Source organism: Theropithecus gelada, chromosome 13, assembly GCF_003255815.1.
Source record: "Theropithecus gelada isolate Dixy chromosome 13, Tgel_1.0, whole genome shotgun sequence".
Lineage (NCBI taxonomy): Eukaryota > Metazoa > Chordata > Mammalia > Primates > Cercopithecidae > Theropithecus > Theropithecus gelada.
In genome coordinates this window covers 68,972,044-68,996,511 of record NC_037681.1, presented here as the reverse complement: position 1 = coordinate 68,996,511, position 24,468 = coordinate 68,972,044, and the positions used below count along the sequence as shown (strand labels likewise).

General features: G+C 42.2%; 1 protein-coding gene across 4 annotated transcripts in view; it reads right to left on the bottom strand.

The window, feature by feature from the left end:
* PPP1R21 (protein phosphatase 1 regulatory subunit 21) overlaps positions 1–5,549 on the bottom strand; it is a 70,817-nt gene extending 65,268 nt beyond the window's left edge. For all 4 annotated transcript variants that reach the window (XM_025354856.1, XM_025354852.1, XM_025354854.1 and 1 more), the window contains exon 1: positions 5,323–5,549. Coding sequence is in view for 3 of the 4 variants with exons in the window: in XM_025354852.1 (XP_025210637.1) it covers positions 5,323–5,379 (57 nt within the window). In the remaining variant the exon portion in view is untranslated. The remainder of the gene's footprint in view (positions 1–5,322) is intronic.
* Positions 5,550–24,468: the final 18,919 nt, after the last annotated feature.

Here is a 24,468-nt window from a genome sequence, read left to right as displayed (position 1 = left end):
TGTTTCTCCTAGGACAGAGAGTGGTGGTAAGCTCACCATGACTTCTCTCATGCCACTCTGACAATATGTGATAGGCTAAATGGCCCAAGATTGGGGATTTATTACCTTCAATCACAAAATGTTGGAAGAATTTGTGGAGAAAGTGAGATGAACCACTCATATGCATTTTCTCAGCTAATCTCAAAATCTTCTGTGTTAGAACCACTTTTACATGACCGTCTTCATGCAATGGACTTTTTTTTTTTTTTTTTGACATTTATACATATTTTATAACCCTATAAAATAAACATTTAAACATACAGTCTTTTCTTCAATATACAGTGATGTGTGCAAGACAACCCCAGGCCACACTAAAACCATGATTCAAAGCTTCAGAATACTGAAGTCATGTGCAGACCCCAGCTGCAGTATCTGGCCTGGATGACCCCTAAAACTCCTTCCAGTTCTAACATTTTAAGTATTCCAAATTACTGGGAATCCTACTTAGCCTTTCTTTCTGCCTACTTACTTGTTCCTATTCCAGGACAGGGATGAAGTATGTGCAGGCTACATTTTATGCAGTAGCTGGGGTTACTTTGTCACTGAGGCAGGAAAAAACTCACATCTGCCTCAAATGGCATCCTTTCTCCTGCTCCTGCTCCCATGCAGGGAAACTCACTAGGACAAAACCCCAAGCCTTGCAGTTTAGCTGATCCTCCGTGAACCGGTGAGTAGATCAGTTAAACTAAAGAGGAAGAGGAGGTTGCCCCCTGTCTTTCCAGGGCCTTGTCCCAAGTGTGGTTTTGGACAGCTGCAATACTATCACCTGGAAGCAGAATCTCAGGCCCCACCCCAGACCTACTAACCCAGAATCTGCAGTTTAACAAGGTCTTCAAGTGAGTAATTTAGACATTTATGTCTGTGATGCACAGACCCAGGGTCTAAGCTAGCACTGTCCAACAGAGTACTCAATAGCTACATGTGGCTATTTAAATTAAATTATTCAAATTAAATAAAACCTAAAATTCAGTTCCTCAGTCACACACTAGCTACGTTTCAAGCACTCAACAGCCATGCATGGCTAGTGGTTACCCTGCTGGACAGCACAGATACAGAACATTTTCATTCTCTTGGAAACTTCCACTGGATAGCACTGAACACAAACCTGTTTTCCAATCCAACTTTACTAGTGAATTCTACCTACACATCAGGGTCAAAAAAAAAAAAAAAAAAAAAAAAAGCTCATACTCAATTTGAATCCTATCCAGCTCCTGAGTCTATAAAAGTGGGTGATAAATCAGGTACTGCCAAATCCTGTTATCTGGAGAGCAAATATGCTGGATCAAAACTGATCCTTTCTCAATATGAGGAGCTGTGTACTAAGAGTAGAAGTCTATAAAGTTCCCAAAGGCAATCCCCTTTGCAAGTAAAGGAAGCATCAATTGCAAAGTAAACTGTAGAGAAATAATGGATGTTTAGCTTTCCTGCTGGCATCCACTGTCTCAAAAAAACAAAAAAAAAACTTTAAAAAGATTAGCTTTATTTCTGCCAAGGCTACTCTCCCAATACCATTCCTTGAGCAATGATTTTCAAATGTTAGCATGAATCCAATCACTGGATAGGTTTGTTACAACACAGATTGCTGGGTCTCACTGCCAGCTTCAGAGGCAGTAGTGCAGGGTGGACCCAAGAATTTTCATTTCAAACCCACTCCCAGATGATGTTGTTTCAGGTCCCACACTTTGAGAATCACTGACCCAGGGTAACACAAACATTGGGAAGACAGTTAGAACTGGAAACTTGCTTACACACATACCACGGTGCCAGGCAAGAGTGCTCCCATAAAGAAAGCAGGCTAAAATCAAATGAGCCAGAACTGAGCACTTTTTGCCTCTCTTCTCCACAATGAGATACAACAGAGCATCAGAAGCTCAGCAGGTCATGGAAGAAACAGTAAGTCAGAAATGGTTGTTCATCCTTAATCCGTAACGTAGCAAGTGAGGTCTTGATTAACTTTCCCTCACATCTCAAGGAGGTAACTCACATCTGTTATTTATTAACATCACACACGTCTGAAAACCAACCTCTACACACATTCATTCTCCCTCCCCAAACTCGATTGAACCTGAAATTTTAAAAACCTCAAATGACCCTCTAATTGCCCAAACCATTCGGTCTTAAACTCCCTTTTTACTAACCTTTCCATAACACTTTCTTTTAGCAACCTGTTTGCCTCAGCAATTCTCATCTGCTTTGACCTCCACAGTTCATCTTTTATCTAACTGGACACTCTGTAATGGGAGCTCCTCAGACCACTATTTGTTTCTTTTTTTTTTTTTTTTCTTCCTTTTCAAGAGGAAAGATTTTGAGTGGTGGGACCTTTCCTGGAACAAAGGCTGAAATCTGCATTAAAGAAGAGTAAGACTCTGCCACTGTCCTTGGCTTAGAGATCATGTTTGCTGCTCTCTTGATGGGCTTCCTTCTACAGATTAAGAGGACATCTTTTTCCTTTGTATCCTAAATAAGGCAGAAAAATTATGCAACTGGATTTCAACATCAGCCCACGATACTTGTACCAGGGAAGGTAATAAAAAGGCGGAATACCCTTAGGCACAGGGCTGGAGAGAGCACAGATCTTATCCAGAAATTGTCTGCTACTAGAATTGACAGGGAATAAAAAACACAAGAAATCTTTTTTTTCAGGATCTGTTCTCTTGTGTTCTGAAATTCCCATCACATTGCAATTAAAAGAATGAAAACTGGGATGGTCCAATAGGGGAGATGACCCGAAGTCTGGCAGGCCTCCTACAGTCTCCTTAGCATCTCTTCCTCCTCCAGGCACATCCTTCCCACAGGTGTTTCCCAATTTCCACCCTAATTAACTCTCAAAGTGCATCGTGATGGGACTTACTCCAAAAGTGCTAGCCTTTGTCCTGACTTTTAGTCAGTCCATCTCCATTAGAAAGTTTCAGTCATTACTTCCAACATCACCTCATACGTGAATAACAAATTTAGTGTGCCTTCCAACCCTAAAATTCCTAGACTGTATCTAACCTCCCTTATAGCCCTTCACTCTGAAGGGGCTCTTCTTCCCGCCGGCCCTCATTATGTCAGTGGCTCAGAACTACAGGGACAACTCTGAGTCTTCCCACACTCACCAAGTCCCAAAATGAATGAGACGCAAGGATGAATGCCTTATATCTTTCATTAGTGCCATGCACATAGCAGGCACTCGAAAAAAAGGAAAGCTGAAAAGCATTTTTTAACCATAATTCCTGAATCAAGCCCCTTCTCTACAGCCCAGAAGTCATTAACTTTATACAAACCTACATTACTCTCCCAAAATCTATTTCAACAGTCTACTGTCTGCTCTTTTCCCCACCAATCTTTCCCTATTTCAATCCATCCTTCACAGTTATCAGTGTCCTAAAAGTAACGTCACTCCCCTGCTTAACCTTTGGCGTCTCTCGATTACTCAAAAGGTAAAGTTCACTCTTCTTACTTGACATTCACAACCTTTCACGATGGGGTCCAAATTATCTCTCCAACCTCATTTCACCACTCTCTGCTGTGTGAAGGCTCATTAAGATTAATCTTAATGAACTTTCATACCAGCAAACATGGACTGTTCCCTTTGCCTGGAAAGCTACCACTCCCTCATTTCCTCTTCTCTAATCCCCACTGTAACCTCAACGTTTACCCAATGTCTTCGGTAGTCCCACTGAACTGACACTTGTCATACTATATCATAACTATGTACTACGTTAGAATACTCCATTAAAGGTGACTTGTTAAGCTGGAACCCTGCCTCACTCAACAGACCCTGGCAGACTGCTCACAGGGGGCACATATTGTGTGTTGAACAAGCTTACATATCCAAAAACTTTTCAGTTTTTATTACTTTGGGAGGCTATACAATTATTTCAGCAATGTAGTCCCTACTCAAAACATTTTTCGAACGCCCCTCTTGCCATTTGGAATGGCCTTCTGAGCTTGCTGGCTCTCTGGAGAAGAAAATCAGTCCCCTCCCTTTATGCTCACGAAACATTTTCTTATTTTTTTCCTTCTTTTCACAGGTGTTGATCATGAAACATTTTCAACCAAAAATAGGAGAGCCAAATTTGAGCATTGCCAACCTCCACCCACCTCCCTTCATCACATGGATTTGTTCCAAACAACTTCTGGCCCTTCAAGCAAGGAAATACTCCTTCAAAAAATGAAGACTTGCCATCACTAACATTGTGCCACAGGCTGTTAAGACAATTTCAAATGGAAATGCAACGAAGTTTTGCTAATGGTAGCATCACTGAAATAAGTATAGTATCTCAAAATATTCCTATTTGATGGTGAGGACTTAAGTGTGTATGTTTAGGCACTGGTTTTATTTTTCAAAGAATATTTCATCTTGCTATTTGTTGAATGAAATCCTAAGATATAAAATGTGTCTCAGTTTCTCCAAATTGCAAAAAGGGATTACCATCTTCCCATTGACTCCATGAATGCCAAGATCACGGAAAACTAAGCTTAATGATTGTTGAATCAATTTCCAAAGATGTAAAATTCTGCTTTAATAACTTCATTAAAATATTCTTAAACTAGAAACACCCTACCCAGAAACTGCAGCATCTTTTTCCAAGGAAACGGTTCTATCATTTAAGAGACTGATGCCATAAACACGACAAAGGGGCAGGTCCCCATGTTGCTTAACATGTATTGAGCACCTGCTGGGTGTCTACCCCATTCCAGGTGACCGAGGGACAAGAGAAAGAATAGAGCCGTAGCACTCAAGCTTTCAAAATCATTCCTGACAACCTCTTGCCAAAGCAGTGAATACATTCATAACCACTCATCCCTAGTGAAGCAGTTTACCCGAATGTCTCCACCCTCTCGAATTGATTCGGGGGAAGATAAATCTCTTTAACCTCATATCATCCCTGTGGGAGGGGAGAAGGGTTGATCTTCCCCATCCCTAGGCTGAGAAAATTGAGGAATCAGCGAGGGGAGGAGTGGTCCACACCTTTCCCTTCCCTTCTCGGCCAGCATTAGAGGCAAGAAGCCAGAATTTCTGACATCCCAGTCCCAAGCCTGCTACTTCAGTGAAAAGCAAGAATCAAACTCCAGCTCCTTCCTGCAGAAACGCTCACGGACGCAGACACCGCCCGGCCCCATCTCCTAGGAGCTGCAGGTGGAGGCACCGTAATGGTGGACGGAGGCGGCGGAGGGGAAAGGTGGGGCGCGCTCGCGTGCCCCTCCCGCGGTACCCTTCGGTCCCGACAAGTCGCTGCCACGGCAACCCGAGGCCGCAGGGCGGGGGACCCCCTACTCCCAGACCACGATGGGTACCTTCGAGTACTCCTGAGCCAGCTTCTGGTACTTCCCCTGCAACTCAGCCGAGGCCATGGCCTCCCCCTCCCCGTACAGGCCAGGCCGCCCAGGCGGCTCAGCCTGTCTCCCGCCCCCAAACCCAGACACGCTCCCGGGAACGGCTCAGGGAGTCTCTGCCTGCTTGGCCACCGCCGCCGCCGCGCCTCCTCCTCCACTTCCGGGTTCGCGGGGTGGGAGGAAGGCGGAGTGGGGCCGGGGGCGGAGCGACTACAGAGGGCGGGGCGACGTCTGGCGTCACTGCCCCACCCTTCGCACCCGAATACGTGCGTGCATAGCGTCACCGGCATGCCTGGGCTGTACCTCTGGGACCATGGGGCGCCATCTTGACGCATGGTCAAAGATGGCGACCTGGAAGGCACAACGAGAGAATCAAGAGGGGAAGAGAATCATGAGAGCCTATAAAATGGGCGTAGGACCTAGGAGAGGGACGATAATTGAGAAGAGCAGAGGGCCGGAAGAAGAAACATTCTAAGCGCATGAAGAATTCTGGCCGACTCCCCGCAGCCCCGGGTTTCCATGGCAACCGTCTGTCGCTAGATCGTTACGTCTTTCACAAGCATGGAAAGATTTGTGTATTCGGCTATTTTGTTATCCGCATATTATAGCACCTGCACTGTAAACTCTCAGACCTCCCCCAAATTGGTAACTTTTGCCGCTGCCACTGGCCCCGGCTCCAAACTTTCACTGTCCTGTATATTGTCATTGACATTTCTTTGTGTCCATCTCTACCCACCTCATCCGCCCACTCCTCCCCCATTACACATACCACATCAGAGCTTTTTTCTGGGGACTGAGTAAAAGACCTTTAGGAAATTTCAGGTATTTATTCGTTCTATGCATGCAGAGTAGATATGAACAGCGGGAAAAAAAAATTGAAGCAAAAATAGTCTGCCTGAGAAATTTTATGCGGATATTGCTTGAATTAAAAGCCTGCCTCCTTCATTTAAATGTTTTAAAGATACTGTTCTAGGTATTGGATGCGTTGCAGCATTACAATGTTCATTAATAGAGAAATTAGTAAATATAGGGTATATGTTTGCCATAAATTACAATGTGGCAGTTAAAATTAATAACCTAGATCTATATATGTGTATATAAACATGGCAAACCATGTCAAATGTAAAAAGCAAATTGCAGTATACTATAGTATGAAAGGATACTTTTTAAAATACAAAGTAACATTTTTGTTGTTAATGGACATATGTACTAAAAATACAGAAACAAAAACTGGAAGGGAACACATCAAATTCTGGATAGTAGTTGCCTTTAGTGGGGAAAGGAGATGAGGGGAGCATAAACTTTCTCCTTATTTGTTTAATTTTTTAAAGTATAACAACATTTTGACGTTTATTATCTAGGTAATAGATAGAGGAATATTATATTGGCACTTTAGAATGCTTGAAAATTTCCATGAGTAAAAAAGTATTACTGCTATTTTTATTTGACTATTAGCCAGGAATTTTATAGTGAATTTTCAGCCATTGTAGTGTGTAAGAGAATTACAAACTTTTTAAAAATGTTCATAGTTTTCAATTTGCTCATAGTCAGATCCCACTGTCTAGCAAACTTTCAGAACAATAATTTTAAAAATTATTACTCTTAGTTTTCTATGGCACCACCAAGAGGCAGAATTAAATATTGTAAGGTATCTCAATGCTATGTAAAATAATGGAATTTTTTATTATTTAAAAAATTGCCGGCTGGGCGCTGTGGCTCACGCCTGTAATCCCAGCACTTTCGGAGGCCAAGGTGGGCGGATCACTTGAGGTCGGGAGTTGAAGACCAGCCTGGCCAACATGGTGTAACCCTGTCTCTACAAAAAACACAAAAAATGAGTCTGGCGTGGTAGCAGGCGCCTGTAATCCCAGCTACTTGGGAGGCTGAGGCAGGAGAATTGCTGGAACCCAGGAGGTTGAGGTTGTAGTGAACCGAAATGGCGCCACTGCACTCCAGCCTGGATGACACAGCAAGACTCAAGTCTCAAACAAAAAAAAAAATTGCCATTCTGGAAATGACATTCCAAGGAAAGAATGTGCAGTGTTAGGTTAGCCAGAGAGTGTATAAGTTCATTTTACTGAATTTAGAATTTTATTTTGCACTACTGAATCCAGTTGCTCTATCAGATGCATTGTTTTAAACTCCCAATTGATAAATCTGAATACATTTAAATTAAGAATCTCTTACTGAAAAGACACCATTAAGCGAGTGAAAAGACAAGCCACAGGGCGAAAGATGTTTTCTATATGTATATCCAACGTAGAAAGGTCTCTTATCCAAATATATAAAAAGCTCTTACAAATCATTAAGGAAAAAAGGCAAACAAATAGAAAAATGGCCAAGAGACTTCCAGAGGGGAAGAGAATCATGAAAGCCTATAGAATGGGCTTCAAAAAGGGAGGTAGAAAAATGGCCAATAAACAGGCAATAGGGTGTTCAGTTGCATTAATAATAAGGAAGAAGTGAAATTCAAACCACAGTGATACACCACAGCACACACACAAAAATGGCTAAAATTAAAAAGACAAGTGTTAGTGGGGATATGAAACAAGAGAAACTCATAAAATGCTGGTAGGAATGTAAACTGGAACAGTCAGTTACAAAAAATAATCAGTGTTATCTACCCATTTAAAAAGATACTGCTGGGCGTGGTGACTTACACCTGTTATCCCAGCAGTTTGGGAGGCCAAGACGGGTGGATCACCTGAGGTCAGAAGTTTGAGACCAGCCTGGCCAACATTGTGAAACCCCATCTCTACTGAAAATACAAAAAATTAGCTGGGCATGGTGGCGTGCACCTGTAATCTCAGCTACTCAGGAGCCTGAGGCAGGAGAATCGCTTGAACTCTGAAGGCGGGGATTGCAGTGAGCCGAGGTGTCGCCATTGCACTCCAGCCTGAGCAACAGGAGTGAAACTGTGTCTCAAAAAAGAAGAGAAAAGATACATACTCATGACCTAGCAATTCTACTCTTATGTAAATAGCCAGTAAAAATGTGCGTGTATTCACCAAGAATATTCACAGCAGCATTATCCATAATAGCCAAAAATGCACAAAAAAACCTCCAAATGTCTATCAACAAAATGGATAGGTAAATGAGTATTCATTCATGTTATGGAATACTAAACAGCAACAAAAAAGACTGACCTACAGCTACAGTAAATTTTAGATAAGTCTCAAATAATCCAAAGCAAAAGTCTGATCTTTGAAAACAAATTACATTGTATGATTTTGTTTACATAGTGTTCAAAGAATGGTAGAACTCAAGTAAAGGTTCAAGTATGCATGCTTGGGTGATAAAACAGAAAAGTAAGGAAGTGATAACCATAAAAGTCAGGAGCATAATTACTTTTGGGGAGGAGGAAATGGTAACTATTTGTATGGGGAATGAGATGGTCTTCAAGGGTATAGGCAGTGTTCTATTTCTTACCTGTGTAATAATGACACGGCTGTGTTAACTCCGTGATGATTCCTTGCAAGTTACATATATGTTCTGTGTAGTTTTTTGTATTGGTATCACATTTCACTATATATATATATATATATATATATATATTTTTTTTTTTTTTTTTTTTTTGAGACAGAGTCTCACTCTGTCGCCCAGGTTGGAGTGCAGTGGCGCAGTCTCTGCTCACTGCAACCTCTGCCTCTGGGTTCAAGTGATTCTCCTGCCTCAGCCTCCCAAGTAGCTGGGACTACAGGCATCTGCGACCGCACCCAGCTAATTTTTGTATTTTTAATAGGGATGGGTTTCACCATATTGGCCAGGCTGGTCTTGAACTCCTGATCTTGTGATCTACCTGCTTTGGCCTCCCAAAGTGCTGGGATTACAGGCATGAGCCTCCGCACCTGGCCAATGAAATTTTTAAAAATCTCAATTGTCTCATGTTTGCCAGCAATAATTTTCAACCTATAAACATAGTATACTTTGGGGAATGGTGTAAAGGAAGGTTGATGGGAATTATAAATACACAAGTGTTAGAATGGTCATTAAGTCATTTAAAAACATACTGCTTGGGTTTTTAAAATTTCAGTTGCAAGTGTCAGCACCTGAACTCAAATTAGCTTGGATTCAGGGAATTTACTGGAAGGATGTGTGGCTATTTCGCAGAAAAACAGGAAGAAATTAGGAGATACAGGACCTCAGACACAGCCTAGACCAGAAATCTGAATGTTTCTTCAGCTCTCACATTCTCTGTCTCTTCTTGCAGGTCTATATCAACTTCTACAGGGCAGCAAGCATAGTTGCCCACTGCACTGAGCGTTCCATCTCATAGTTTTGCTTCCATTCCCTCCAGAGAAGAACCAGATTGCTTAGCTCCAGTTTGAAAAAATTTCAGGGAGGGTCTCTGATTGGCCCTGCTTCAGTCAGGTGCCTATCCCTGGAACAGTCAGATCTAGCTTGAGGTTTTAGTTACACAGGCAGGCAAGTCAGCTGGGAAGACCCCTAGGTCCTGACCAAGCCAAGACAGACTAGATCACTCTTTCCCTGAACGAACATTTCTGTGGCAGATGCCACCGGGGTAAGCAAGGAACACACCACCACAGAGGCCAGCAAGGGTCAGAAGGCAGCATCAGGCCCCGCATGATGCAGATCAAGGTTCCCTGCCCTGCCCTTGAAGGCACATACCTGGAAGCCATCTTGGGAGGCGAGAGGGTGAAGACAACTCAGAACAAATGAGCATTCATGAAAGAAGGAACTGTTGTAAACCAAAAGAAAACTGTTTTCACTGAAGAGACTAGGATGGTATTAACTGAGTTAGCTGTTGCCCTTCCAGTGAAGTATAGATTTTTGAGGAAGGCTAGATCTGTCACAGAGAAAGGAGAGGCTGCATTTTCTCTGCATACCTAAGCATAATATGAATCAATTGTGGTCACACAGCATGAGCAAGAAAAAAGTTTTGCTTGTGTTGTTCGTATATCACCCCGAACAATAGATCTGGCATAAAACAGGACTTGGTTCCTTATGCATCATGGAGGGATAGTGATGGAGAACAGAGCTTGCCAGCTCTCATGTAGGAGACTGTGCAAGATTAAGTTGGGCCCTGGGGCAGAAAAGGGGACTAAGATGGGAACCATCCAGGTCCTGTCTGAAAGGCTACCTCACTTTTATGTGGAGGATCTTCCATACCACAAAGATTGGATACGTTTGAGCCATGTGGCAGGTGGGTGGGTAGAATGAAAACTGCATAGTAGTCGAAGGGTACATACCTATTTTATTATCGTAGATAATGGCTGATACAAAGATGGAAAGTGAGATACTGAGTGAAGCTTGGGAACCCATGATTTGGAGGATGGGTATCAAGTCTTTAAGATGAAAGAATAGCTCCTGATTTGAGGACTATTTTATTATTTTATTTTATTTTATTTTAGATACAGTTTCACTCCATCACCCAGGCTGGAGTGCAGTGATGCAGTCTCAGCTCACTGCAGCATCCACCTCCTGGGTTCAAGCAATTCTCGTGCCTCAGCCTCCTGAGTAGCTGGAATTATGGGTGTGCACCACCAGGCCTAGCAAATTTATTTTATTATTATTATTTTTTTTTTAGTAGAGATGGAGTTTTACCATGTTGGCCAGGCTGGTCTTGAACTCTTAATTGAGGACTATTTTAAATGCAATACCATTGTCTACATAATCTATCCAATCTAACAGTGAGTGACTCATATTTGAATACATTGCACACTTAACCCCTCACATCCCTAAAAATTCACATAATGGGGGCAAAAAATGGGATTTTGCCAACTTATAGCAGGCTCTGGTATGTAGTGTTTGCAGTCAATCCTTATTATTTATGGACTCTGTATCTGCGAATTTGCCTACTAGCTAAAATTTATTTGTAACCCCCGAATCAATACTCACAGTACTTTCATGGTCATTTGTAGACGTGCACAGAGCAGGGAAAAGATTTGAGTCACTGGAAGCCCACATTCCCAGCTGCGGTCAGAGAAGACGATGCTCACTTTCTTGTTTTAGCTCTCATATTGTAAATGTGTGATCCTTTTACTGATCATGTTTTTTGCATTTCTGTTGGTGATTTTGCTGTTTAAAATGACCTGCAACCAAAGTGCTGAAGTGCCGTCCAGTATTCCTAAGCACCAAAAGGCTGTGGTGTGCCTTATGGAGAAAATACAGATGTATGATAAGTTTTATTCAGGCATGAGTTATAGTGCTGTTTGATGTTAATGAATTAACAATATATATTAGTAAGGTATCTTTAAACAGAAACACACATAAAACAAAGTTATATATTGATCGGCTGACAAAAATGCTATGACCAGAGGGTCACAGGAACTTAACCCTGTATTTTCCTTAGGAGTAATGTGATTTGCTGATTCAATGTTTGCTGCGATTTTTAGAGTACAACTACTGTAAGTAATGAGATCCAATTGTTTATAGATCGAGAACAGTGTGGAACTTCCCTTGGTCACACAAACAATGATTGATTATGCCATCAGTAGAGTCGTGTGTTTACTATCTTGGCTGTGGGATACATTTTCCATGTTTGCGCACACTTGAAAATCAAGAGCTTTTTTCAAGTTTCAGGGCTCTCTCCACGTCCTTTAAATCATGCATTCTACTTCATAGTAACTTGCTGAATGTGGCCGCTACTACAGTAATATTGGAAGACCCGTTAGCCCCACTAGCACTTCCCCAAACAGTCACTAAAATAACTAAGCGAAGATTTTCTCTGGCCTGGTTTTACAGTCACCATGGCTGATTACCATACTTGATTACTGGGCTAACGAACAACTAAGATGTATATATGGAAGGACGTAGGGGAAGATTTAAGGAAGGCACCTGGTGGGCTTTTTATGACAACACACTGTCCTTGTTGTTATTTTTGTTTTTAATCCAGTGCAAAAATGCATGTCACTCTTATCTTAAATTGAAAGGAAAAGAGGAGAGGGGTGGGCAAGGAAGAAAAGAACTTTCCTTCATGTGATTTTCTCTTGAGCAACTAGCTCCAAAGTTCAGGTTTAATAAGTGCTCTCTGAGGCAAAAATCTGAACAAATTCTGATGATTTGCAACTTTGAGGAGTCCTACTAAAAATAGGAATTCAGTACTTTGAAGTTTTGCAACTTTTTTGTTTTTTTGACTTTACCCCAGTGCTTTTCCTATCTCAGTTACAGCAACACAGAAGACCAACTGAGCAAGCACAGAGTCCCGACGTATCTTGTCCAGAGTCACATGGCGGCACAGCAGAACCGAAACCAGGACCCAGGTCCTCCACCTCTACTGCAGATTGTACTTTCCCTAAGTTAGGCTAAGTGCCCCCATGTGGGAAACCCTTTACTCTTTAGCTTAAAAAAGAAGAAGAATGAGTTCTAGACTGGGGTGAAGTGCCAAAGCGAGCCTTATATTTCTCAGTATTTGTTTGAACTTGTACCTTCACAAACACATAGCATTGGAGTTGTTTGGAGGGGATCGGGGGATCAGGGTAGGGGCTGATAAAAGTATCCAGTACTTTTTTTGCTCACAAAATCCAAGAGCAGGGTCTCAGGGAGTGGGTGGGAAGCAGACACAGTGACATTTTACAGCTCGAACTTCATCTCTCTCCACTTCTCTCCTTCTATCTCTGCTTCATTCTTATTTATTCTCTTCTCCCAAAACTGGTTTTTTTTCCTGCCTCCCTATATAATGACAGGAAATAGCCACCTACAGCACCCAGATTTATATAAATTAGCATACTAGATTTTTTTAAGTTTATGACTTTTTATCATGGACAGTTTTAAAAGATGTGCAAAAATAAAAATAAGAGTGTAGTGAACCCCATGTACCCATTACCCAGTCTCAGCAGTTCCCAACTTTAGGTCTATAACTCCATCCACGTTCTCTCACCCGACTTGATTCATCTGAAATAAATCTCAGACATTATTTTATGCTTAAATATTTCAGTATACATCTCTAAGAGAAAAGAGCTCCCCTGGCCCTTTTTTATTGATGGAAGTCTGGCTCTGTTGCCCAGGCTGGAGTGCGGTGGCGCCATCTCAGCTCAGTGCAGCCTTCACCTCCTGGGTTCAAGTAAGTCTCCTGAGTAGCTGGGATTACAGGCACCCACCACCACACCCAGCTAATTTTTTTGTTTTGTTTTTTTGTACAGACGGCGTTTCACCGTTTGGTCAGGTTGGTCTCAAACTCGTGACCTCAAGTGATCAGCCCACCTCGGCCTCCCAAAGTGCTGGGATTATAGGCGTGAGCCACCACGCCCAGCCCGAGCTCCCCCTTTTTTACATAATTATTAACTAAAGTGCATACTTTATTCATATTCCCTAAGGTGTTTTTGTTGTTTTTTTTTCTGACATCTTTTTTTCTCTTCTTGGCCATGACAGTTTCTCAGACTCTCCTTATTTTTGCTGACCTGGATAGTTTTTAGGAATATTGGTCAGGTATTTTGTACAGCATGCCTCAGTTGGGATTTGGCTAATGTTTCCCTATGATTACTGGGGCCGAATTTTTGGGAGGAAAAACAGATAAAGTATAATTTTCAATATATTATATTAAGGGCACATACTAGAAACATGTTAATCTTGATAATCTTGATAACCTATGTGAATGTTGTCACAATCAAAATAGAGTCACTAGTACTTAAAAACAAAAAACCTTAACAAAGAAAGACCGGGGAGGCCTTGAAAAGAGGGTTCTCACACTTGTATACCTGGTAGCAAAAAAGACTCTGGAAAAACCACGACCTTACACAGATGCCATCGCAACATTAAACAAAAAATAGTTCTGTGGGGACAGCTGCCCGGCAACTGTCTGCCCAAACCTGGACTGGCGTTAGGGCGTTATCCTTGTTACTGATCTTTGTAGCCAAAGATAATTTTCTTGAAACAACTGTGTAATCTTTCTCATTTTCTTCTTTTAAAAACCTTTGTCTTCCTTTACCTCCCTGAACACACACATAGTTAACTATGGCATTCTTACGTATTCTCACTGCAATGTTCTTTTTTTTTTTTTTTTTTTTTTTTTGAGACGGAGTCTCGCTCTGTCGCCCAGGCTGGAGTGCAGTGGCCAGATCTCAGCTCACTACAAGCTCCGCCTCCCGGGTTCACGCCATTCTCCTGCCTCAGCCTCCCGAGTAGCTGGAACTACAGGCGCCCGCCACCTCGCCCGGCTGGTTTTTTGTACTTTTTAGTAGAGACGGGGTTTCACCGGGTTAGCCAGGATGGTCTCGATCTCCTGACCTTGTGATCCGCCCGTCTCGGCCTCCCAAAGTGCTGGGATTACAGGCTTGAGCCACCGCGCCCGGCCACACTGCAGTGTTCTATTCCCAAATTCACACCGTTTTCTTTTGGAGAGTCACTCTGTTTGTTATATAGTTCAACACCCAATAGATATTAATCTTGAATTTAAATTAGATATTAAAGAGTTCTCTTTTCTTAAGCATGAGTTATGTCTTCCCTTTTTCCATTGTTAGGCTCTTAAACTCTGATTTTGTTCTTTCTACTTACTGGCTGTAAAACAAAAGATGTGTATTGAGGAGCAATGAGTGACCAGATCAGATATAGGAGGGTAGAATGTATTGGATTGTGAAGTTTGGCCCTTGAGAGTGGGGAGGTAGGGGATAGTCCTCAGTTTATGTGTGTGTATAGAAGGGGGTTCGTATGTGTATGTTGAAATATATAACATAAATTTTACCATTTTAACAATTTTTAAGTATATGGTTCCATAGCATCAAGTACATTCATATCGTAGTGCAATCACCACCATCCATCCAGGACTTTTTTATCTTCCCAAACTGAAACTCCATATCCCTGAAATGAAAACTCGTCATCCTCCTGCCCCCTGCCCCTTGCAACCACTCTTCTACTTTCTGTCTCTATGAATTTCATTGTTCTAGGACCTCATATAAGTGAACTCATATAATCTTTTGTCCTTTTGTGTCTGGCTTATTTCACTGAGCATATTGTCGTTAAAGTTCAGCCCTGTCATAGTATGTGTCAGAATTTCTTTCCTTTTTAAGGACGAATAATATTCCATTGTATGTATATACCATGTTTGTTTATCCATTCATTGATGAACATTCGTTTTTTTTTACAACTTTTGGATATGAGGACTAATGCTTTTATCAACATGGGTGTACAAATATCTGTTCAAGTTCCTGTGTTCAGTTGTTTTGGGGATATACCGAGAATGTTCAGTTGTTTTGGGGATATACCGAGAAGTGAAACTGCAAAGTCATATAGTAATTTTATGTTTAATTTTCTTTTTCTTTTTTTGCAGGAACCATCATGCCGTTTCCCACAGTGGCTGCACATCCCACCAGGAATGTACAAGGGTTCCAGTTTCTCCACATCCTTACTAACACTCGTTACTTTCTTTAGCTATCTTTTTTTGTTTGTCTGTTCACATTATAGCCAACCAATTGGGTGAGAAGTGTTTTCTTACTGGTTTTTGATGTGCATTTCCTTAATGATTAGTGATACTGAACATGCTTTTTAATTTTTTTAATAGTAGCTGAACTAGAGGGTGAGACGTGCTTTCTCATTGTGGTTTTCATTTGCATTTCCCTGAAAATTAGTAATATTGAAAATGCTTTTTAAAAATTTTCAACTTTTATTTTGTATTCAGGCCATACATGTGCAGGTTTGTTACAGGGTATATTGCGTGATGCTGAGGTTTGAAGTATGATTGAACCTGTTACCCAGTAAGCATAGTACGCAGTATGTGGTGTTTCAAAGCTTGCCCTCCTCCCTTCCTCCTCGATATTATAGTCCCCAGCCTCTATTGTTCCTATCCTTGTGTCCACGTGTACCCAATGTTTAGCTCCCACTTATAAATGAGAACGTGCGGTATTTGGTTTTCTATTTCTGCTGTAATTCGCTTAGGATAATGGCCTCCAGCTGCATGCCTGTTGCTGCAAAGAACAAGATTTTATTCCTTTTTATGGCTGGTAACATTCCATGGTGTATATGTAACACACTGTCTTTATCCAGCCCACCACTGATGGGCACCTGGGTTGATTCCATTTCGTTGCCATTGTGAATGATGCTGCGATGAACATGCTAGTGCATACATTGAATATACTTTCATGTGCGTGTTTATGTCCTCAGGGTTGTTTTCTGATTTTTAAAAATTTGTATAAATATAAGGGGTACAAGTGAAATTTTGTTAGATGGATATATTGCGTAGTGGCGAAGTCTGAGCTTTCAGTGTATCCGTCACCCGAATAACATACATTGTACCCACTCAGCAATTTCTCATCACCCACCCACTTGTGTCTTCAGTCTTTAAAGATGCTTTACCATTGTCTACGGTTTATCTTCTTATTCTACTACAAATGTCACTATTTTCTTCCTTGTCAGTATCACATAAAGAGGCAGAGTGAGGGCACAGGTCTTTTGGACTCTGTAAGTAGCCCTTTAGGTGCAGGGTGGTATTGCCTTACTCCACAGCTCTGCAAATAGTAGCAATGATGAGCCTCATCTGAGGCTGCTGGTCTACTTAGAAACGGCCTTCCAACCATGCTCCCTGATTCCAGTCCATCCCCTTTCTTACCACAGGTTACTAGCTTCATAGATTAAAAACAAATTTCTATTCCCAGGGGAAAAGACCCGAATTCTTGGACCCCATCCTGCTTCCTGCACTCAGCTTCAATAGTTCTGATTTTCAACCAGCTTCTCCAGCACCCCCTGTGTCTTTGCACACACCCTCTTCCCTGTTCCCCGTCACCTCCACAACTCCTTCTCAAACATTATCTCCTCCCCGTTTTTGGAGATCATTTGGCACTTTAGCACTTTTAAAATGTGGACCATTATTTACATTTAAATGCCTATTATACCATGTTTAGTCATGTGCCCTCGCCTAAACTTCAAGAATCTTAGCTTGAGAAGTAATGAGAAGTATCTTTTCTTTTTTTTTTTTTTTTGGAGACAGTTTTGCTGTGTTGCCCAGGCTGGAGTGCAGTAGTGTGATCTCAGCTCACTGCAGCCTTGACTGCCCAGGCTCAAGCGATCCTCCCACCTCCGCCTCCTGTGTAGCTAGGACTACAGACATGTGTCATCATGCCTGGCTATTTATTTTTGTCTTTTGTTTTGGTAGAGACAAGATCTCACTATGTTGCCCCTCGCTGGTCTCAAACTCCTGGGTTCAAGTGATCCTCCCACCTTGGCCTCCCTGGGGGGATTACAGGCATGAGCCACCATGCTCATCTAGGACTGCATCTTATTTAGCCCTCTACACTCAGGGATGCCTGAGCAAGCCCCCAAATGTGCCTGCAGCATCTGGAAGGGTACAGGGCAGTCCATCATCAGAAAGAAAGCAGCCACATGACACTCCCACAAACACAGGGTGGTTTTTTTACTTTTCCCATTGTGTTTCTACCCACTTCTGAATGGGTTTCCAGTTTCACCTTCTCCTTCTGATCTCTCTCCCCTTCATCTTCTTCCTCTGTGTTCCCTCCCCCAAACTTTCATGGCTTTCACTTCCCAAGGCTCTGGTTTCCCAATCTACTGGGGCAGTGGTACTGTCCATGAGCCCATCGGTGTCTTTTGCCTATCCGATCCTTCAGAGCAAAGCATTTACAAGACAATTGCTTTTTAACTTAATTTATTTTTAACTTTTTGTTGGAGGGGCACAGTGACTCACACCTGTTATCCCAGCACTTTGTTAGGCCGAAGCAAGTGGATCACTTGAGGTCAGGAGTTTGAGACCAGCCTGGCCAACGTGGTGAAACCTCATCTCTATTAACAATACAAAAATTAGCCAGGAGTGGTGGCACATACCTGTAATCCCAGCTACTTGGGAGGCTGAGGCAGGGGAATTGCTTGAACCCAGGAGGTGGAGGTTGCAGTGAGCCGAGATCACACTACTGCATTCTATCCAGCCTGGGTGACAGAATGAAACTCTCTCTCTCTCTCTCAAAAAAAAAAAAAGGTTTTGTTAATGTTGACCGCATCTCAAAACATAACTTCAGTGCTCATCGGGCTTCCAAGCTTCTGTCTCTTTACTGTCACTTGTCAAGCACTGCCCTGTCCACCAAAGGAAGAAAAGACAATGCAAAGTACATGTATTTTTTTATTTATTTGGGGCAGGGTCTTGTTCTGTCACCCAGGTTGGAGTGCAGTAGTACAATCACAGCGCACTGCAGCCTTGACCTCCCATGCTGAAGTGATCCTCTTGCCTCAGCCTCTTGAGGAGTAGCTGAGACTACAGGCACACATCACCACATCTGACAATTTTTTTCTTTTTACTTTTTGTGGAGACAGGGCCTCACTATGTTGGCCAGGCTGGTCTCAAACTCCTGGGCTCAAGTGATCCTCTCACCTCAGCCTCCCAAAGTGTTGGGATTACAGGCATGAGCCACCACGCCCAGTCCAAAGCACATTTATTTATATAGCTCTGAATTTCAAAGAAGAAGATTGTTATTCACTATTTCTTTCCTAAGCCAGTCCATTAGCAGGACCCAAATCTGTCCACTGTTTTCCATCTCCACTGCTATCATCTCTTGTCTGCATGCCTGAAAAAGCCTTCTGACTCGTCTCCCTGCTTCTATTCTTGCTCAACTACAATCCTTTCTCCACATAAACCCCAGAATAATCTTTTTTTTGTTTGTTTGTTTGTTTGAGACAAAGTCTCACTTTGTCACCCAGGCTAGAGTGCAGTGGCGCGATCTCGGCTCACTGCAGGCTCCACCTCCTGGGTTCAAGCAATTCTCCTGCCTCAGGCTCCCGAGTAGCTGGGACTACAGGCACGTGCCGCCACGCCTGACTAGTTTTTGTATTTTTAGTAGAGACAGAGTTTTACCACGTTAGCCAGGCTGATCTCGAACTCCTGACCTCAGGTGATCCATCTGCCTCAGTCTCCCAAAGTGCTGGGACTACAGGTGTGAGCCACCACACCCAGCTTTTATTTATTTTTTTTTTTTGAGAGTCTTGCTGTCACCCAGGCTGGAGCGCAGTGGCACAATCTCAGCTCACTGCAACCTCCACCTCCTGGGTTCAAGTGATTCTCCTGCGTCAGCATCCAAAGCAGCTGGGATTACAGGCACCTGCGACCATGCCAGGCTAATTTTTTGTATTTTTAGTAGAGACAGAGTTTTGCCATGTTAGCCAGGTTGGTCTCGAACTTCTGACCTCAAGTGATCAGCCCACCCCAGCCTCCCAAAGTGCTGGGATTACAGGCGTGAGCCACCGTGCCCAGCCCAGAATGATCTTTTAAAGGATGTTACTCTCCTTCTTAAAACCCCATGATTCCTCAGAGTACTTAGAATAAAATCCAAGTTCCCTACCATGGCTAATAAACCTTTATGTGATCTGGTCCCTCAGGCCTCCCCGTTTCATGTAACAGTTATCTATTGCTGTGTAACAACGCCCCCACCAAAAAAACATAGTGATTTAAAACAGCAATGGTTTATTATTTCCTGTGATTCTGTAGGTTTTTCTGCTGGTCTCACCTAAAAGCACTCACACAGCTACAGCCATCTTGATGGTGCACCTATGGCTGGAAGGTCTAAACAGCCTCATGTGTATGTGGAGCAGTTGGTGTTGGCTATTGGCTGGGCTCCTCAGTTATTCTCCTTGTGTCCGCCTATTCTCCAGTGGGCTAGACAGAGCTTCTTCGTGGCATGGTAGGGTTCAAAGAGGGTGATGATAGCAAAGCCCCGAGGCCTCTTAAGGTCTAGGCTCTGGAATTGTACACTACCACTGTTGCTATTTTCTACTGAACCAGCAAGTCACAAGGCCAACCCAGATTTAAGGGGGTGGAAAAACAGATAATATCTCTTGACAGAAAGAGCAGAACATCAATTGTACAGGGGCATGGACATAGGGAAGCATGATTCTCTGCGTGCCATTATTATAACAAGCTATTAGCCTTCATCTCCACTGCTCTTTTTTTCTGTTCTTCAAACATGCCAATCTTCAGAAACTTTGTACTCATTTTTCTCCAGTGGCATGCCACAATTTCTATTAGGAGAGATTTAACAGGATAGACCTGGTTGGAAGAGGAAATGAGGTGGCAGACATAGCTTACAAGTTGAGTGCATAGTAAACACATTGCTTTACTTATTTAGGATGATTAAGGCAGTTAAACTCCAGCCCCAACCAGCACTTCCTTGGTGCCACTATACTTCGCCTGGCCTTTCCCAGATCTTGGCATGGCAGGTCTTAGCTCACATATCAACACTTCAGAAAGACCTTCCCTTACCATCTACTAAAATACTTCTCCATCTCTCTCTCTCTCTGCCTGCTATTTATTTTCTTCCTAACACTTTTTTATACCTGCTGATTACCCAAGGCAAATCAGCAGCTTCCATGGGATTCTCATTGTATCTTACCTTCTAGGGCTCCAAGCACCTTCTCCAGAAGGTTCTCCCAGAGTACAGTGTGTGCAGAGCCAGCTGGAGATATCTGTCAGCACCCCTGTGTTAGGAAGAATAATGGCTTCTCAAAGATAGCCACATTCTAGTTCCTGGAACCTAAAAATGTGTCAGGTTACATGGCAAAGGGGAGTTAAGTTTGCACATGGAGTTAAGATTGCTAATCAGCTCTCCAAATTGAAAATCAAAGAGATGGCAATGGGAAAGGACTTGACTAATGTTGCTAATTTTTTACCAACATTGAAGATGGAGTAAAGACAGCACAAGCCAAGGAATGTGGGTGGCTTCTAGAAGCTGATAAAAGTAAGGAAAAGGATTCTCCCTCAGAGCCTTCAACACAGCCCTGCAAACACATTAATTCTAGCCCATTGAGAACCCTGTCTGACTTCTGACCTCCCGTACTGTGAGATAATAAACTTTTATTGTTTTAAAGCACTAAGTTTGGGATAATTTGTTACACCAGTAGATGGAAACTAAATAACCCCCACAGAAGAGACAAGGAAATAACCCATATTACTGTACCCAGCTCCTCTCTTCTACCATGCCCTAAGGCCACTGACCATCCCCACTCAGAGTGTCATCCCAGCCACATTGTTCCAAGTCCCCAGCTCCATGAGTATATTACGGTGTCTATCTTGTACTACTGCATGAGTGTAAGCAGTGGTGTGCTGGAGCAGGCCCATACATACTGGCTCTCTAGAGCTAATCGTTAAATTTTCAGAGATCGTGCAAACCACTTGTTAAACATAGTCATCATTAAAACTTAAATTATATAAACTTACAATTAAGTTATATTACAAAGATAATAAATACTCAAAGCTCATCTGTTCCTTATTTTACTCTATTTAATCATTATCTGTGCTTGTGAAGTCATTTACCTCTATTGCATCTGTGTAGTGGAAATACTATATAATGGTGTGCTATGCATATCTTTGCAACTCTGCATTCAGTGACATCATTTTGGCAGCTTGAAACAGGCCATGGTGGGAGTATTTGCACCATGGAAATAGGCAAATGATACCAATCAAACCTTCTCCCTTCCCCCATCCCAGAGCCGGTTATTTGTCACCCGCATATAGGGCAGGTGATATCTGACCTTGGGGTGTTGCCAAGAGCTTCAGGGTGTTCTTTGCACATATCACAACAAAGACCATAAATATCTGGCCAAAGCAAGTCCCAGGAACCACTGAGACAAAATTCATCTACTAGGTCCCTCGAGGCCTCATAGTGTCTAAGTCTAATTCATCTTTGTTTTACCAACGAAGTGAATGCTCAATAAATGTCAGCTAAATGAAACGAATCCATGATTTCCTCAAGGGGAAAAGTTAAATCTAACTTGATTAAAACCCTCTAGACTAACACTTTTATCTTCTCAATAACTGTTATCATAAACATTCATTCAATTTAATTATTAATTAATTTAAATCAATAAGAAATGTTCCCTAAATGTTAGTCGTTATTATTATTACAGTTACAACTGCTTAGCCCAGAGTGGATCCAAGTCCATTGATACATCAATGTTTTTCTGTATTATGTATCTTTTTCTTAAAGCAAGATGAGGGAGCTCTCATATTTACATTTTGAATAATGCTTCATTATGAGAGCTTTTCTTGTCTTAGCTTTTAGAAAGTTTCTAACAATCAATAATCCAGATTAAAAATTTTCACTAGCAATTAAAATTGCTAGTGAATTAAAACTGCTAGTGGCACATGCAATTAAAGACAAATAGTTACACATTTTCCTGCCTTTGCCAAATGACAACGAGGGAAAGTTGATAAAGGAAGCTTCTTCACGGAAAAATTCCAAAAAAAAAAAGTGGAGGGATGACAGAATTTTAAAAACCACCATTTTGTAATTCTTAACAAAGGAATTGATTCAAAGCAAAGATCATCTGAAGCCAAAAGATGAGAGGTCGATGCAGGGTACAGTGAGGAATCAGGCCTCCACTCCTTAGATCTACTGATCAGTCTTATTGTCTTAACTGCAACTGGGGCAAGCGTGCCACTTACGTGCTTTCTGATGAGATGCAGAATAAACTACATAGCATCACTTCTGAGTCATTCTTGCCAGAGTGACTAACATGAATCTTCTCCAGGTTTTATTTTTATTTATTTATTTTTTTGAGACAGAGTCTCACTCCATCACCCAGGCTAGAGTGCAGTGATGCGATCTCAGCTGGCTGCAACCTCTGCCTCCCTCTTCCAGGTTTTAGATCCAACTTTCCAGTTTATAAAAACTCCAGCATTTTCCTTCAGAATTTTGACTAGGCTCAGTGGCTCATGCCTGTAATCCAGCACTTTGGGAGGCTGAGGCAGGAGGATTGCTTGAGGCCAGGAGTTCAAGACCAGTCTGGACAACATAGCAAGACCCCATCTCTACAAAAAAGAACCTTTTTCTGTAACTTAGCTGGGCATGGCGGCATACACCTGTAGTTTTACCTACTTGGGGAGGCTAAGGTAGGAGGATGACTTGAGCTCAGGGGAGTCTAAACCTGCAGTAAGCTATGATTGTACCACTGCGTTCCAGCCTGGGTGACTGAGTGAGATCATGTCTCTAAAAAACAAAAAAACAAACAAACAAAATCTAGAAATCAGAGGAGGGACCAGGTAAGTGATACCACAAGGAAGCTGATGGGCATGTGCAGAATATTGAACTATTGGACAACTGAACAAAAAGGGAGACCAAGAAGCGCTTTGGATGAGACAAGGTTTTCTCATAAAGCTGAACATAAGTATACACTCTGAAAACATATGTCCATAAAAAGATTTATGCAAAAATATTTATGGCAGCTTTATTCATAATAGCCCAAATTGGAAACAATCTAGATGCTCAGTAAGAGGAGAATGCATAAACAAATTGTAGTAAATGCAAGCAATGGAATGCACCTCAGTAACGACACAGATGAACCTCAAGAATATCATGCTGAGCACAAAGAGCCATACTCAAAAAGACTACATACTGCAAGTGTGCATTTAATGTAAAATTCTAGAACAGGCAAAACTTATCCATGGTGAAAGAAATCAGAGAAGTGGTTGGGGGTTGAGGACACAGGTCGCTGCCAATGTACAGGTGGTAACTTTCTGAGGTGGTGGGAATGTTGGCTATCTTGATGAGGGTGTGGGTTACCAGGTGTGTGCGTTTGTCAGCACTCATTGAATTGTATGCTTAGTACCTGTGCGTTTCACTATATGTAAGGATAAGTCAGTGACAGAGGAAGGGGAAGGACAAGGAATGGGAGGTGGAGAGAGAGAAAGAGAGAGAGAGGGAGGGAGGGAGAGAAAGAGAGAAAGACAGACCTAACAACCAGATAACTGCAATAAGTTTTCAAGAAAACCTAAATGTAGACTGTTTATATGGTCATTTAGATCAGGGGTGTCCAATCTTTTGGCTTCCCTGGGCCACATTGAAGAAGAATTCTTTTACCACACATAAAATACACTAATACTAACGATAGCTGATGAGCTGATAAAAGAAAAATCACATCAAAAAATCTCACGATGTCTTAAGAAAGTTTACGAATTTCCATCAGGCTGCATTCAAAGCCGTCCTGGGCTGCATGTGGCTCGCAGGCCACGGGTTGGACGAGCTTGATCTAGATGACTCCAAGGAATTATAAAATGTTTTTGATGAAATAATGGCATGTGGCTATGTAAGAAAATGCCGGCTTGGCATAGTGGTTCACGCCTGTAATCCCAGCGCTTTGGGAGGCCGAGGTGAGCAGATCACTTGAGGTCAGGAGTTCAAGACCAGCCTGGCCAACATGGAGAAACTCTGTCTCTACTAAAAA